Raw genomic sequence first — 16,288 nt, forward strand, 5'->3', positions numbered from 1 at the left:
GGGATAAAAAGCACTAAACTGCTTAGTGGCAGACTGTCTGTCAGTACCTAAGATAGTGGTGAGGAGTGTGGGTGGCTTCAGGCTTGCCGGAAACAGCAGTTAAGAAGCAGCGGCTGCGGACATCAATCCGCCCGATCGCATACGATCGGATTGACACCCCCTGCTAGATTGGCCGCGAATCTGCAGGGGGCGGCATTGCACAAGCCGTTCACTAGAACTGCTTGTGCAATGATAAATGCCGACAGCGTATGCTGTCGCATTCAGCAATGTTTGGCGGACATGATACGCTACAGCGTATCATGTCCGCCAGACAATGATAATTCGGCCCCTATGTCTCATAATAAAGCTAGTTGTATAAAGAATACAATCCTAGATATGCTTCCTTTTACTTATTTCTCTTTATTTTATCATCTTCTAGAAAAAGCTAAATTTTTATGTCTACGTATATTAGGGATATGCAATTCATAATTTGTTTAGTAAACGAATCCCAAAAACAGCAAGAGTCTACAGAATTCAGCTCTTTTTGTTGCCAGATATGTTCATATAAAAGTGCAATACACAAATATCTGGATTTGTACATATATCGAATTTTCTCTGAATCTCTACCGTACATTATCTCTTTACTGCAGCTTTTTAATATTCAAGCCTTTTTACATCTTTTGCATAATTAAACATACCAGTTATCTAGAATCTCTTACTTTGATAAGTTTAGCTAATTGTAACATACATAAGGCCTCTGTAAACATTCACTGACACTAAGTTATAATAAAAGTTCTGTGCAGAAGTCCTGATAATGATTTTTTGAACAAGAACCAATTACAACACTTCAGTCGCTTACTGGATTCTGCTTTAATTTATGTATGAACTTCTAGTGAACCCTAATTCAGTGTTCTGTGCCATTTATTGTGCTTGAGCTTTACATTTAAAAAAGAGATTTAACGTTCCAAAATCTCCATTCAGTTCAACTCTATAAGTAATTACTGTGTATTTTTATGTATATATATATACACGCACACATATAATATATATATATATATATATATATGTGTGTGTGTGTAATCTGTTGGTGCTCTACAAATAACTAATAATAAAATATATATATATATATATATACACAAGCACACATATAAAATATACATATATACCTATACATACATACATACACACACACATATATATATATATATATATATATATATATATATATATATATATATATATATATATATATATATATATATACACACAGTACTGTGCAAAAGTTTTCAGCAGGTCTATAAGAATGCTTTAAGAATATAGAAATGTTAATAGTTTATTTTTTATCAATTAACAAAATGCAAAGTTAGTGAACAAAAGAAACATCTAAATCAAATCAATATTTTGTTTGCCCAACCTTTGCCTTCAAAACCCCATCCATTTTTCTAGGTACACCTGCACACAGTTATTAAGGAACTCAAGCAGGTAGGTTCCAAACATCTTGGAGAATTAATCACAGTTTTTCTGTCGATTTAAGTAGCTTAATTTGTTTCTGTCTCTTCATTAGAGATGGGTGAAAGTGTTTATATTCGAATTTGAATGTTAGAACGAATGTTATTGTAGAAATTCGATTCACTTGATCGAATGTTGATAAGATCGAATATTCTTAGATATTCTATAATCGAATGCTATTTACAGTTTTCGAATGTCACTTTCGATTTCGAATGTTCATAATAATCAAATGTCCGTATTCATAATTTCCAATGTAACATTCGATTTAACAAATACTATTCAGAAGTTCAATAGTTCATGTGGTAGGGAATTTAATAAATTGATACATAATAGATACAAATATATAAATTTGAATGTTTCTATTTCGAATATTTTATAATTCGACCATTATATTTAAAGAAAGCAAAATAAATACTATTACAAATATATAAATTAGAATTTTCCGAATTAGAATATGGCATAATTCAAATCGAATTATTAGAAAAATATGAATTGAATATTAAATTTAAAGAAAGCATTAGAAATACTATTACATTAAACGAATGTTAGAATGTTGTATAAACATTTGAAATTCGAAACAAACTAATGAATGTGTTAAAATTTGTTTCATTTTTTGAATGTTGCGAAACATTCACCCATCCCTACTCTTCATGTAATCCCAGTGTGCTAGAGGTAAGTAATTGTAACCCCTAAGGTAATTTAAAGGAAACTAATGAATACTGATGAATTTCATCATTACTTAGTTTTCTTCAAATTTGGTGGTGCATGCGTTTGGATATTTGTTTCTTGAAAATGGAACAAATATCCATGTTTCAATAACAAATTTGCATTTGTAAATGAATGCACATATCTAATAAAGATAAACTAGTAAGATTTCTATTTTTGGAAATATTTTTAATTTACAGCAATTTTGCGCCGTAATATATATATATTTATTGTTTTTTTCTTTTACTATATTTATTTGCTTTATCATTGTGTGTGTGTGTGTCTGGTATAGTATTACATTGCATATGATATATTAACAATCATTAACAGTTTGCTGTTTTATATATATGTATATTTTTACTTTGGAAATAGTTCCACCATTAATAATATTGCTTTGAGAAATTTCCTAATTTTCCCCCTAAGGAGGTGAGTGTGCAGCTGCTTTCTACAATTGAACTTTTATGCAGATCATAAAACACAAACCGTATAAACAGTTTGAAAGTTCTGCAGGCCATATAGATATGCATTAATAATGAATATGAATTTAAGTGGAGTCAGCTACAGCTTTCATGTAGGTTTTAGTTTTCCACTAAAGGCTTTTTACTGCAGATGATAAAACATATTTATTTTGCATTAGAAATTGATAAAATATTATTTAATATTGGAATGGTTGCTCAAACAAGTCACAACCCCTAACCCCTTCCCGCCCCTAGGACATTCTATGCCGCCCTAACTGCACTGGGCCATAACACTCTTAGGACGGCATAGATTGCGGGCTGGAGGGCATGCCTAGCATCATAGGCACTCCCCACCCATCATTGAAATCACGGGATCGCATGAACGATCACGTGATTTCACTTTTTAACTTATTTGTTGTTCTGATGTAGACAAATAAGTCCGGGGGGGAAGTGGTTAAAGGGATGTTAAAGTTATGTTTATGTATTGCATCATACTGTATGTGTATATATATATATATATATATATATATATATATATACTGTGTGTATATATATATATCAGCCATCAAAGGGACATTAAAGTATGTTTTTTTATTTTTGCATCAGAAATTATTCAAAACATTACACAAGACTTACATGCAAAATACATATTTTAATTGCATTTAAAATGGTAATTTTATTAGTAAAGTTTGCTGTGGCCAATAAGGGAGAGATATAAATGACATTTTGCACATTAACCAATCACTTAGCAGCACATAGGAATGTCAGGGTTCTGTATTTCATGGAATACTACACTCTAGCTAGGCAAAACTAATAGTTAAAATGCATTGTAAAGTTTTTAAACATGCATAATTATGGTGAATTGATTTTTTGAGTTGTATGTCCCTTTAACTCCTTAAAGACCGGGCATTTCAGACAAAAACTTCCCCAAAAGACCAGAGCATTTTTAGCATTTTTGCCATCACTACATTTAAACAGAAATAGAGTATTAATTAGGCCCATTTTGGTATATTTCATGCCACCATTTCACCACCAAATGCGATCAAATAAAAATAATCCTTAACTTTTTCACAATTTTAGGTTTCTCACTGAAATTATTTACAAACAGTTAGTGCAATTATGGCACAAATGGTTTTAAATGCTTCTCTGGGATCCCCTTTGTTCCGAAATAGCCGACATATATGGCTCTGGCATTGCTTTTTTGTAATTAAAAGGCTGCTTAATGCCGCTGCGCAACACACTTGTTTTATGCACAGCAGTGAAGGGGTTAATTAGGTAGCTTGTATGGTTAATTTTAGCTTCAGTGTATAGATTACTCTCCCAGCTGACACATCCCCCTGATCCCTCCCTAATCCCTCTCAAGCAGCTCTCTTCTCTCCCCCACCCCCCAAAGGTCACCCCCATCTTAAAATAAAAGTTTTTTTTAATATTTTTTTTATATTTTCTGCAGTGTAGGATACCCCTTACCCCCCCAACCTCCCTGATCCACCCCCCAAACACTCTCTAACCTTCCCCTTTTTGCTGCCATCTTAGGTACCAGATTGCTGTAAACTAGGCTAATTAAAAAAAAAAAATTCTGTGTGTGACTAGGGTTGCCACCTCAGCCATGTTTTCCTGGACACGTATGAGTTACACATGATGCAGGGTGTGCAGGGAGGAACATGTATTGTGTTTCTAGACAGCGCTATTCATATTCCTCCCTGCACACCCTACAGCATGTGTAACGTATAAGTGATAAGTGTTCTGTATTTTAAGGGATGGGTGGCAACTCTAAGTGTAGCTGTCCCCGTCAATACCCTACCCCCTCCCAGATTGACTTCCCATCCTCTTATCCCATCCCTCAATATTATAACCAGATTCCCCCTCTCTTTCCTCCCCATTCCCTCCTTTCCCCTCCCTGCCACTCTCGGTGGTTTTTTGTTGTTGTAGCCTAACAGTCACGTGACTTATTTGTCTGCATCAGTACAACAAATAAGTTAAAAAGTGAAATCACGCGATCGTTCATGCGATCCCGTGATTTCAATGATGGGATTGTGAATAAACAATAGCCAATCAGCATCTGCAGTGCCTAATTTATATTTGCTTTTCTGTGATCTTGTGGGATTTCACCATAATCTTACAAGAAGTGTCTGTGGGTGCACATGCCAGATGCCCGTCTCATATGTCCTGGGACAAGCAACCGGATTGGATGCTTAAAGTCACTTTAGAAAGGGATGCGGCTACTAAGGAGATTTCGTAAAATATCTTCCTTTTTTATGTTCATATGTTTAGTCAGCATTTCACAGATATGTTGCTTTTAAGTGAATCACTTTCAAGTGATTCAGCATTTGGGTATAATCTTTTATTTTGTTAGCAAAATGTGTAGTTTTTTTTTATTTCTAAGTCCATAGACTTGAAAACCATCTTGAGTATATATTTATCTTCTCTCGTTTGTTGTGGCAAGCTCCTGTACTGACCAAACAATTATTGTTTAGAATATTAAAGGGTCAGTGAGTGTACTGAATTCTGCCAGATTTACTCCACCCTTACTAGGACAGCATAAGAAAACATAAAAGAAGGCAAACATTTCAAATGAATTTGCCATAAAATGCTTAAAGGGACAGTCTACTCCAAAATTGTTATTGTTTCAAAAAAGATAAGTAAAGCCTTTACCACCCCCCCCTTTCCACAACCAACATTGCTATATTGATATATTTTATAACCTTTAAAACTCTAAATCTCTGTTTGTTTCTAAGCCTCAGTAGGCTGTCTTTATCTAAGTGCATTTTATTAGCTTTTTACAGCATGACAGTGATAGTTAATTTCTGTCATATAGCTAACACTGTGCTCACTTCTGTGGAGTTATGCATGAGTCTGCACTTATTGGCTAAAATGCAAGTCTGTAAATAGCACTGAGATAAGGGTGCAGTTTGCAGAGGCTTAGGTACAAGGTAATCACAGAAATAAAATTATATGAATATAACAGTGTTGGTTATGCAAAACTGGGGAATGGGTAATAAAGGGATTAGCTATATTTTCAAACAATAACATTTCTGTAGTAGACTTTCCCTTTAATTATGTACAGTAAACATAAAGTTTTAATCCCCTTTCCTTTTTATTTTACATGCTTTTCCTGTAATTATGTGTTAACGATCTTTAACTTTGAGTGGACTAGTAACTTTTCTCCCCTGATTCATAGGGGGATATGTATCAAGCTGTCAACCGCAAATACGTCGGAATTCCGCATCGTAATTGTTGCGAGATTGATCCAACCTAGTTATCAAAGCCTCAAGACCGGCAAAATTTGAAATTTGTGACGTAACATACGATCCGCCGGTCTCAATTCGACGCAGATCGATGCTTACGTCATTGCAGATGTTCCGAATACACATTCTGGCCTCTATCTGACACTTTTTCCCAGTTATCAAACTTTTAACAGCTACACTTGTGTCTTTTCCGACCCAGCATACCTGGTTTTCAATCAGCCACCCTGGAAGCCGTGGATGCCATAGAAATCAATGGGAGTCTGAAAGCAGCAAAAGCTTATGTTCGATGCTGCAAGACAAAGAAATATAATTGATTTCTATGGTAGAAAACAAGTAACGTTTACACCTAACACCATAACATAAACCTGAATCTAAACACCCCTAATTTGCCGCCCCGACATCGCTGCAACCTAAATAAAATGTATTAACCCCTATCCAGCCGCTCCCCGACTTCGCCGCATCTTAAATAAACTTATTAACCCCTATCCCACTGCTCCCCAACCCCGCTGCCACTAAATAAACGTATTAAACCCATAACCTCTGGCCTCCCACATCACCACCACTAACTAAACCTATTAACCCCTAAACAATATTAAAAGTACTAAATTACGGAAGAAAAACAAAAACTAAGTTACACAAACCCCCCCCCACTAAATTACGAAAAATAAAAAAACTAATTATCAAAAATAAAAAAGAATGGGGGCGGAGCCAGCTATCATGGAGACCAGACGTGTTTTCTTGCAGCTCCTGGCTTGGGACTAAAAACTCATGCATAAACTAGCTAATATACGTCCTAACATTTATTTATTTTCCTTGTGAACCTACTAAAGACCCTGTGGACATGCCTGACATTTCACAAGAAATAGAAACCCCTCAACTCTGAAGATGGACGAATAACATATAATCGTTTGTGAAGCCACGTGGGGTAAAACACCATTATAAGCCAGTATAATCAGCCAAATCTCGTCAACACTAATACCCCGTCATGGAGGATTTCTTCAGTGAACTAGGAGCTCTCTAAGAGGACTTTGACCATCGGATGACAAGTCAATTCAATAACCTGAGATCTATCATCCGGAGTAGCTATGGGCACGGGGAGGTGTCCGCCATGGTAGCAGCCGATCGAGTGGAGCTTCAGGCTCAAATACAGGTACCTCCAAATCCCATTATTGCGCAGCACGATGCGGTACCAACACCACTATCCCAGACACAAAGCATCTCCACTTATTTAGCATCTCCTAACTCAGAAGCTAAGGATCGCTCAGGGGAGAGCATAGGTCATCAGCTAACTAGCACGAAGTTATCCGCTCATGAAAGTAACCCATCTACAGGAACCCCAGCTTTATCGGGTACTGAGCTGAATGTGGAATCTAATGGGAGCCTTAGCGACTACAGTTACATCCCCAGCCTTCCATGGTATTCCTGGTATACAGCCGGGTCCCTGCCTGTGATTGAGAGCCAGGAGGAGAATCTATACACATCTGGGTCACTGACGATTACCGGACCCGTCTTACTGATTCTGAAAGCTCATTATCGATGTTACAATACAGTATATTGGCAGATCTCCCTAACACCCAGTGTACCGATGAAACTTAGATCTGGAGTGGGGTAAATTTGAGTTTGTAGCCCTGATATCGTAAGCACCCAACTTTTACTCATTTGTAGCAAGACATGCTATTACTGGTTGGAAACTTGCGAGACTCATGATATTTGTTTATGTGGGGCTTTTTCTTTTTTCTCCTTTTATTATTCAGCTGCTCTTTTAGACTATATGTCTGCCCGCAATGCTGCTTTTGACTGTGTGTTTTTTTTTGTTTTTTTTTTTATGGCAGCCATTTTGTGTAATGCATAGCTCCTAGACAGATAAGAAGGATTGGACACCATCTGGCATATGTCGGCAGAGAGTAGGAGCGATCTAGAGAGTTAAATCCTTATACCTGCAAATGACCACTTCAGCTTCCCTTACAAAGAGAGACTGTTACTGCTGTTTTTTTTTGTTTTTCTGTTGTTGTTTTTTTTTAATTTATTTTCCTGTTGAACAGATGCAAGCCTTGTTATATGCACCCTTATGCTAGGCTGAGATCTTACTTATGTTTGACAAATTTGTCTCTCCCTGGTATACTTTAGTTGAGCCCATAGATGAGGGATTTTTACATGTTACCTTATAATCTAGAATGTTATATGAATCAAGATTTGTGCCCTTAGGAAACTCTGTACTATACTGGTCATTCTCTCCAGTGCGTTGTCACACTACAAAAGGAACCTTATAAATTGTATGCTCATCCTGTTAACGTTCACAACAGAAATAAGCTTCTGGGACAGCAACTCAATCATATATCCTTACAATATCCTTTTTCTCGTGGGCATGTGTTAGGTAACCTGTAGACTATTGCTCCAGTTTATGCCAGATCCATTACTGTTCTCATGTTATTGTCATGTATACTGGTATCATTGATTATTTGACTCAGCCTTAGACACATATACTATTATAGATCCATATGGTATAACTAGTCAGTTTAGCACAACCTTGGTTTGCAGACCAACTGTTACTTATACTACAAGCTATCTGTTGAGTTACAGTAGTTTCGCTAGATCATAAGGGTAAACTGACATCTAGGCTATATATTATTTTGGCCCGTGTAAGAGGAACCTATTTTTATGAGCTATTTACATTGAGGTTTCTAGATATAAATTATAATATGCATAATAGCACTTTTAAACCCTAATATGATTTTATCAAGCTATTGGTTGTAGGGGTCTTAAATGTTAACCTCTTTGAGAAATTACTATATTTAAAGGGACATTGGATGTTCATATATGTCTCCCCTGGATCCCTGTTATGAGGATTAACTTAATATAAAACATGTTACCCTAGTGATAATTGCATATCCTAAGAGCAATATTAAAATACCCTCTGCTAGGACTTCCATTGAGTTAGGCGAACTCCCTAATGCTACATCTTTATACATATTATGTCGCAGACCTCAGCTATATGCTATTAATATCTATCAGACCCCCACATACTCATAATTAGGGAGCCTTCTGACTTAGTTTCCTTATTGAGACCATGTATTTTGAGCTTGTCAGAACATCACACGGGTCCACTTTTCTACATGAGCTTCTTGCGCCTTGCTCCACTTAGTTTCTTATCTGCAGACAATTTTGTATTGTTATATTATTTTTCCTCCTTTCATTTTATAAGCCAAAAAATGTTTCAAGTTATCTGTTCAAAATTATAAGTTAGATTGAATATATACTACAGCTTTATGACAATAGTAGAATGAGCTCTCCCATATTCTACTACATACTCTAGTACATTTTGATACTAGAGATTCTAGACGGAAATGATACTAATCTGCAATCTTATTATATTTTTCTTAGGCTGTTTAAGCTGTTTTTGTTGTACTCAGAAATGTTAGGAATCTCTAATAGGTAGCTCTCTAGTGGAATACCTATAATGTTTCAGTACAGGTTATTATCCCCATCCTACGCTCTACAACATAGCTTCACTTAGGGGGTACATAGAATGTTCTGCTCTCCCCCCCTCCCCAGCTTCCAATGATATATGTACCCTCGCCTCATAGATACACATAGCATATAAGATGCCTCTCATAGTTCCCTATCTTAGCCATTATCTTGTACATATATGGCATACTTAGATTTATAAACAAACCCATAATCCCTCTTCCTTCCAGTGCTCTATGACCTTTTTAGGGTCATCCCCAAAGCTAACTCCCCACATTATCGCAGAAATTCTCATTTTATTCATCCCAGAGATGTGGAGTCTAGATTACAATTATTAAAATATAAAATGAAGTTTCATTTCAGTTTGCCCAGTCATGTATTGGACACCTCCCTAGACACAACATAGGTTTTTACATGTTAAGGCTGGCCTTATTGTAGCATTACTGTTATGTTTATCTCTGTGAGCCCTAAAAATGTATGACTCAACTTTATATATAGTTCAGTTACTCCTCTATTGGCCTAACAGATATGATGGGTGTCACTATTCCTGTGTTGTACTCTGTTAATTTTATGATGGGGCAAATGCTGTATTTTGTATTCTTTGTGCTTTCTGAAACTTCAATAAAAACTCTTTAAAAAAATAAAAAAGAATTTCACCTAATCTAATAGCTCTATCAAAATAAAAAAACTAGCCTACAATAAACTACCAATAGCCCTAAAAAGGGCCTTTTGTGGGGCATTGACCAAAAGATAACAGTTCTTTTACATTGCAAAAAAATACAGTTTAACCCACCACCCAACAGTTAAACCCACCACCCAACCAACCAACCCCCCCTATCTAAAATAACCTAAGCTCCCCATTGCCCTGAAAAGGGCATTTGTATGAGCATGGCCCTTAAAAGGGCATTTAGCTCTTTTACATGCCCAGACCATATATAAAAATAAAACCCACCCAAAATAAACTTTAAAAAAACTAACACTAACCCCCGACGATCCACTTACAGTTCTTGAAGGATCCATCCAGCCGGAGAAGTCCTCATCCAGGCGGCAAGAAGTCTTCATCTGGGCGGCCTATTCCATCTTCCTCCAGCCGGAGAAGTCTTCATCCAGACGGCATCTTCTATCTTCATTCATCCGGCACAGAGCAGGTCCATCCTGAAGACATCCTGCGCAGAGCATCCTTTTCATACGGTCGTCGCCGTAAACTGGAACTTCAATGCAAGTGACGTCATCCAAGGTGGCATCCCTTGCATTCCTATTTGCTGAAAGATTTCAATCAGCCAATAGTATTACAGCTGCTAAAATCCTATTGGCTGTTCCAATCAGCCAATAGAATGAGAGTTCAAATCCTATTGGCTGATGGGAACAGCCAATAGAATAAGAGCTGCTCAAATCACAATACTGATAAGACTTCTAAGATAGCCTCATCAAACCCAATAGTATTAGATAATCAGGACCTAATTCTTAAAATATACAACTGAATATTAAAGATATAATAAATCTTATTTATGGACGTCTGTAGCATAAGTTTGTGGGGGTTTTTTTGCTATTTTTTTATTTTTATCTATATTGATATCCTTAATAATTTTCCCTCCAAGATTGAGATCTCCATTTATGAGGACCGGTGTAGCAGTGGCAGCAGCAGCAGTGGTAGCTCCAGCAGTGCAAGCAGTGTTGGGGGAGTCGGAGTACCTACAAGGGCCCGATGACTGGCAGAGAGTCCCTGTGGGGACCTCTACTGCCGAGATGATGGCCTTTCTGAAATAAGGAGACTGAGATATCAGAGCACAAGGTTTTAACATTAGACTATATACCTCTTCCGAGTTAGACATCATTTAAACTAGTTACACAGATTTCAACTTTATCACTGGCTAAATCAAGCAATACATTGATTTCAGCTAAAAAAAATGATTACAGCAAATAAAGGACATCTTGTTGCTAAGGAATATACAGTATGACATTTATAAAACATGGTAAGTAATAACTGTAATCAAAATAATTATGGCTTCCATATGATATTTATATTTCAATGTTGACAACAATTTTGTATGAAGGATTTTTTTTTTTTTACACAAGGAACTTCCATTGCCAACCAACCTAGCAATTACTGAAAAAGTCCAGCAAAAAATGAACAGCTTCCAATTAACTCTGAACGTATTTGGAATTGGGAAAACTGATAACTAACTAATTCTTTTGTTTGTTTTTCACTATATTTGCAACTATGTGTAAAACTGGATGCCATACACGAACATCTGTGGAAAACAAGTGGATTAAATGCTTCTGAAGTGCTAAGGGAATTTGATGTATGATAATTTTATTGTAAATTCTTAATATACTGTAAGCAATATATTTGTGATCAATACAGTTATGTTGACTCCTTTTAAACGCAACACAAGATTATGTTTGTCATATAAGAAATGTTAATGGAAATAATTATAGATACTTTGAAAACTTAAAAGCTTTTTTTTCTTTTTTTTAAAGGCAGCTTCCAATCACTGCATTAAATGATATTGTATTGTTCTAAAATATAACCACACTGAGCCTCAACATATTGCCTTAAATATAAAAAATATATCAAACTACTAAAATCTGTAGATATCAACTACAGTAGTCAAAAATTTTCTGTTATCCATATGAATGAGCTGCGTTTAAGCCTGGCACATTTTTCATGAAAAAATATGAAGTAATATCAGTTTAAAGTTAAATTTAAACACATGTACCAGTACCAGTTGTGCATTTCCTGCTAATGGTTATTTATTGTTTGGTTATTCCTGTTAATTCTCATTGGAAGATAGGTACTTCCTGTTAATGATCATTGAGGATTAGTAAGGAAATACCTAGAAGTCAATCAGCATTAGTAAAAAGTGCTTATCAACCAACAAGTATTACCTATCAGCCAATGAGCATTAGTAGAAAGTGCCTATTAGCCAATGAGAATTAGTAAAAATGACGGCTACAGCTATATTTGTTTCAGTTTACATTTTTCATCAAAAAGAAAAAAAAAACATGTTTAAATGCAGCTTTTTCATATTGATGATAGAAAAATTATGAGTACAGTATGCCTTTAAATGCATTTTAACTTTGTAAAATTTCTAAAAAAAAAAAATAGTGTTAATTGTAAAACTAGCAAAAAATGTTTAATGAAACTGGATTTAATAATTATTGCTTATTCCTTTTTTATGTTTTCCAGTACTCTGCTTTCATTACATTTGTATCTTTAAAAATATTTGATTGTGCTCACATGTTCTCTACAAAAATGCTGTTTTTAAACTCCACAATTGTTTTTACAAATTGACTCACTGGTGACATCTAGTGATGACTTCAGTTTTATGCATTTATGTATTGTAGCGGTCTGAAACTATCATGGTGATATTATAAAATGATATCTATAGTGAAAAGAAATGATAAAGGTGCAAACCTGGTAGTAAAAAATGTTTTTTAGACTGCTGGTATCTTTTTTTTACTTGCATTCTATTAATATTTTATCTTTTACTTTACCTTGTGTTCTAAATATTTATTAGCAAATTAGATCATGTTATGTTAAATACATTGCTTATTTATATTTCCAAGTATCATTTTAAGTGAGTGTGCATGTCAATTCTATGATGTAAAATGTTGTAATGCAATTGAGTCAGAGGTTGCTGTTTTTAAAGGGACATTAAACACTAAATGCATTTTATAAGCATAGCATTGAGGATATTCCTTGCCTCCCTCTATTCATGGGTGGTGCCATGTTGAAAGTTGCCTTTCACTACATTCTAGTGCTGACTTGTTTGCACATGTGTATAATCTCTCCTTCAGATACCTGCAGTAGAACTTAGGCTCCATAATGGCATCATTCATGATTAGATAGAGGTGCATGAAATGTATTTAGTGTTTAGTTTCTCTTTAACCCTTTTGTGACAGGGTTAAAGTGCCTACATCGGAACAACTGTTCCGATGTAGACAAATTGAAACTACGAGATCGTGCATACGATCGCGAGATTTCAATTATTGGATCGCATCTGGGGGGCGTCCCTACAATCCTAGGAACGCCCTCCAGACCGCGATTAAATCCTAGAAGCACAGAAGGCTTCAGGACAGCCGTTAGCTATGACGTTCTATTCCGTCATAACGGCTTTAAAGCCCAGTCTAATTATGACGGAATAGAACGTCATAACGGCTTTAAAAGGTTAAACTGCAATTATTTTTTACAAATTGACTCACTGGAGACCTCTAGTGACGATTCCAGTTTTAAACATTTATCTATTGTAGCAGTCTAACAACCATCATGGAAATATTTGTCTGTTTTTATATACTAAAAAAAGATAAAAAATAAAACTGGTAGTAAAAAATATTTTGTAGACTGTTAGTATTTTGTAATGATAAGCATGCAAAATACGTACACATTCAACTAAACCGTGCAATTGTTTCCCATTCTGTTATATTAATATTTTATCTATACTTTATCTTATGTTCTGCATGTTTAAAAGCAAATTAGAAATGCATGTTGTGTCTAATATAGAGGTGCATTACTTATATTTACAGCTCATTTTAAGTAGGTTAATCCTTTCCAAATTACACAGCAGCTACTTTTTGAATGCAAGTGTTCAGGCCAGTTTTAGGATGTAGGTAGTTCTTATGCATTTGAGTCAGGGTTATACCCCATTTTTTAGCTGCTGCTTAAAGGGTTATGACACCCAATTTTTTTCTTTCAGGATTCAGATAGAGCATGCAATTTTAAGCAACTTTCTAATTTACTCCTATTATCATTTTTTCTTCATTAACTTGATATCTTTATTTGAAAAAGCTGGAATGTAAGCTTATGAGACGGCCCATTTTTGGTTCAGACAGTGGATAGCGCTTGCTTATTGGTGGCTGCATTTAGCCACCAATCCGCAAGCGCTACCTAGGTGCTGAAACAAAGATGAGCCAGCTCGTAAGCTTACATTCCAGCTTTTTAAAATAAAGATACAAAGAGAACAAAGAAAAATGATAATTGGAGCAAATTAGAAAGTTGCTTAAAATTGCATGCTCTATCTGAAACATGAAAGAAAAAAAATGGGTTCAATATCCCTTTAACTTCAAGGGTAATAAAAAAATAATGTCCCTTAAAATGTTAACAGCTGCTGCCAAAAAAAATACAGAAAGGTGGAAAATAAACTTACTATCTGCCTGGTATAATCCCCTAAATACATAATAACACTTGCATCAGAAAATTATATTTTTCCGCCATCTTTATAAACATAATTTATAATACAGAGAAGATTTGAATAATATTATGAGCCCTTGACAGAATAGTATAAAGTGTATTGCCTTCTACCTAGAACATATAATTTGTTTAAAAGCAGCCTTAAGGAAGAAAGATTAGGTGATCATATTTTTTCATTGCTAAAAACAAACAAGTTTTTCCTAGGTTTTGGTCATAAATCAAGATTTATTTATTTTTACATTTGGCCAAAAACAGATTATATTTTAGAGTTGGGTATAGTAAGGAGAATTCACAAAATGCATAATTGTGGGCCAGCTTAGTAAACACTATACACAACAGAAGCCTGGTTACAGTGGCAAGATATATAAGGCAGCACAGTCAAGATATTAATTGACAGTCGGCTTTCTGAAATTAGTTAATTCTCTAAAAGATTGAAATAGTGATGCCTAACTCTAGATTATTAACCCAATTATTAACTAGATTATTAATTAGGGTTAAAGGGACACTAAACCCAATTTTTTCTTTAATGATTCAGACAGAACTTGCAATTTTAAGCAATTTACTAATTGACTCCTATTATCAATTTTTCTTCATCTCTTGCTATCTTTATTGAAAAAGCAGGAATATAAGCTTAAGAGCCGGCCCATTTTGGGTTCAGAACCTGGGTTATGCTTGCTTATTGGTTTGCTAAATGTAGCCACCAATAAGCATGCTCTATCCAGGGTGCTGAACCTAAAATGGGCTGGCTCCTAAGCTTTAAGTTCCTGCTTTTTAAATAAAGATAGCAAAGGAATGAAGAAAAAGTGATAGCAGGAGTAAATTATATCAGGAGTAAATTAGAAAGTTGCTTAAAATTGCCTTCTCTATCTGAATCAGTAAAGAAAAAATTTGGGTTTAGTATCCCTTTAAGTGTTAATAAAACATAACATTCAAAATCAAATGCAATTAAAAAATGTAAGCAAATAAATGCTTCCAATAAAACCTATCAATGTGCACAGAAACACCTAACCTACTAGGAGATTATTTGGTGGCTTGTACCACATTGGCAGTGACACAATTTCCATCATCACGACTTGTGTATTTCAGTTTTGACTATAATGACCCTTTAATCTTAACCCCTAGTGGTATAGAAAAAGTGCATTGTGGTCCTACCTGACAGTCAAGAGAGTAACAAGACATTCTCAACCTGTGACTTTCTACACTTATGAAATAACATTTGCAAAGGTTCTGCTACATTTCTTCTTTGACATTGCTCTTACTATGTTTTTATTTCCTGAAAACCTAGAGTATCTAATAATTAAGAGCATGGAGAGAAATACTGCAATAGAGCAATATGAGCTAATTTTCATTTAATTGTTAAACATTATTAGTGTATGCACTAAGAGACAGTAGCACCATGATTTATTATTTGAGGTCCAGCAAGGTAACTATAATAAAAGACTGCAAAAAAAACTGTGATGTTTTGATAATCTACAAGAGTAGAGAAGAAAGAGTTTATTTAACAATGCTTTTTACATCAAATAAGTAACTCTTAAAGGGACAGTCTACACCAGAATTTGTTTTGTTTTAAAATATAGATAATCCCTTTATTACCCATTTCCCAGTTTTGCATAACCAACACAGTTATAATAATATACTTTTAACCTCTGTGATTATCTTGTATCTAAGCCTCTGCAAACTGACCCTTTTTCCAGTTCTTTTGACAGACTTGCAGTCTAGTCAATCAGTGCCTGCTC

The 16,288-nt window shown here is 35.1% G+C and overlaps 1 protein-coding gene across 1 annotated transcript in view; it reads left to right on the plus strand.

Moving 5' to 3' along the window:
* The window catches only part of GOLGA7B (golgin A7 family member B), a 65,373-nt gene extending 54,303 nt beyond the window's left edge, over positions 1 to 11,070 (plus strand). The window contains exon 4 of the mRNA XM_053692973.1: positions 10,960 to 11,070. Within this exon, the coding sequence (XP_053548948.1) occupies positions 10,960 to 11,070 (111 nt within the window). The remainder of the gene's footprint in view (positions 1 to 10,959) is intronic.
* The last annotated feature ends 5,218 nt before the right edge of the window (positions 11,071 to 16,288 follow it).

The sequence above is a fragment of the Bombina bombina genome, chromosome 9 (genome assembly GCF_027579735.1).
Source record: "Bombina bombina isolate aBomBom1 chromosome 9, aBomBom1.pri, whole genome shotgun sequence".
Lineage (NCBI taxonomy): Eukaryota > Metazoa > Chordata > Amphibia > Anura > Bombinatoridae > Bombina > Bombina bombina.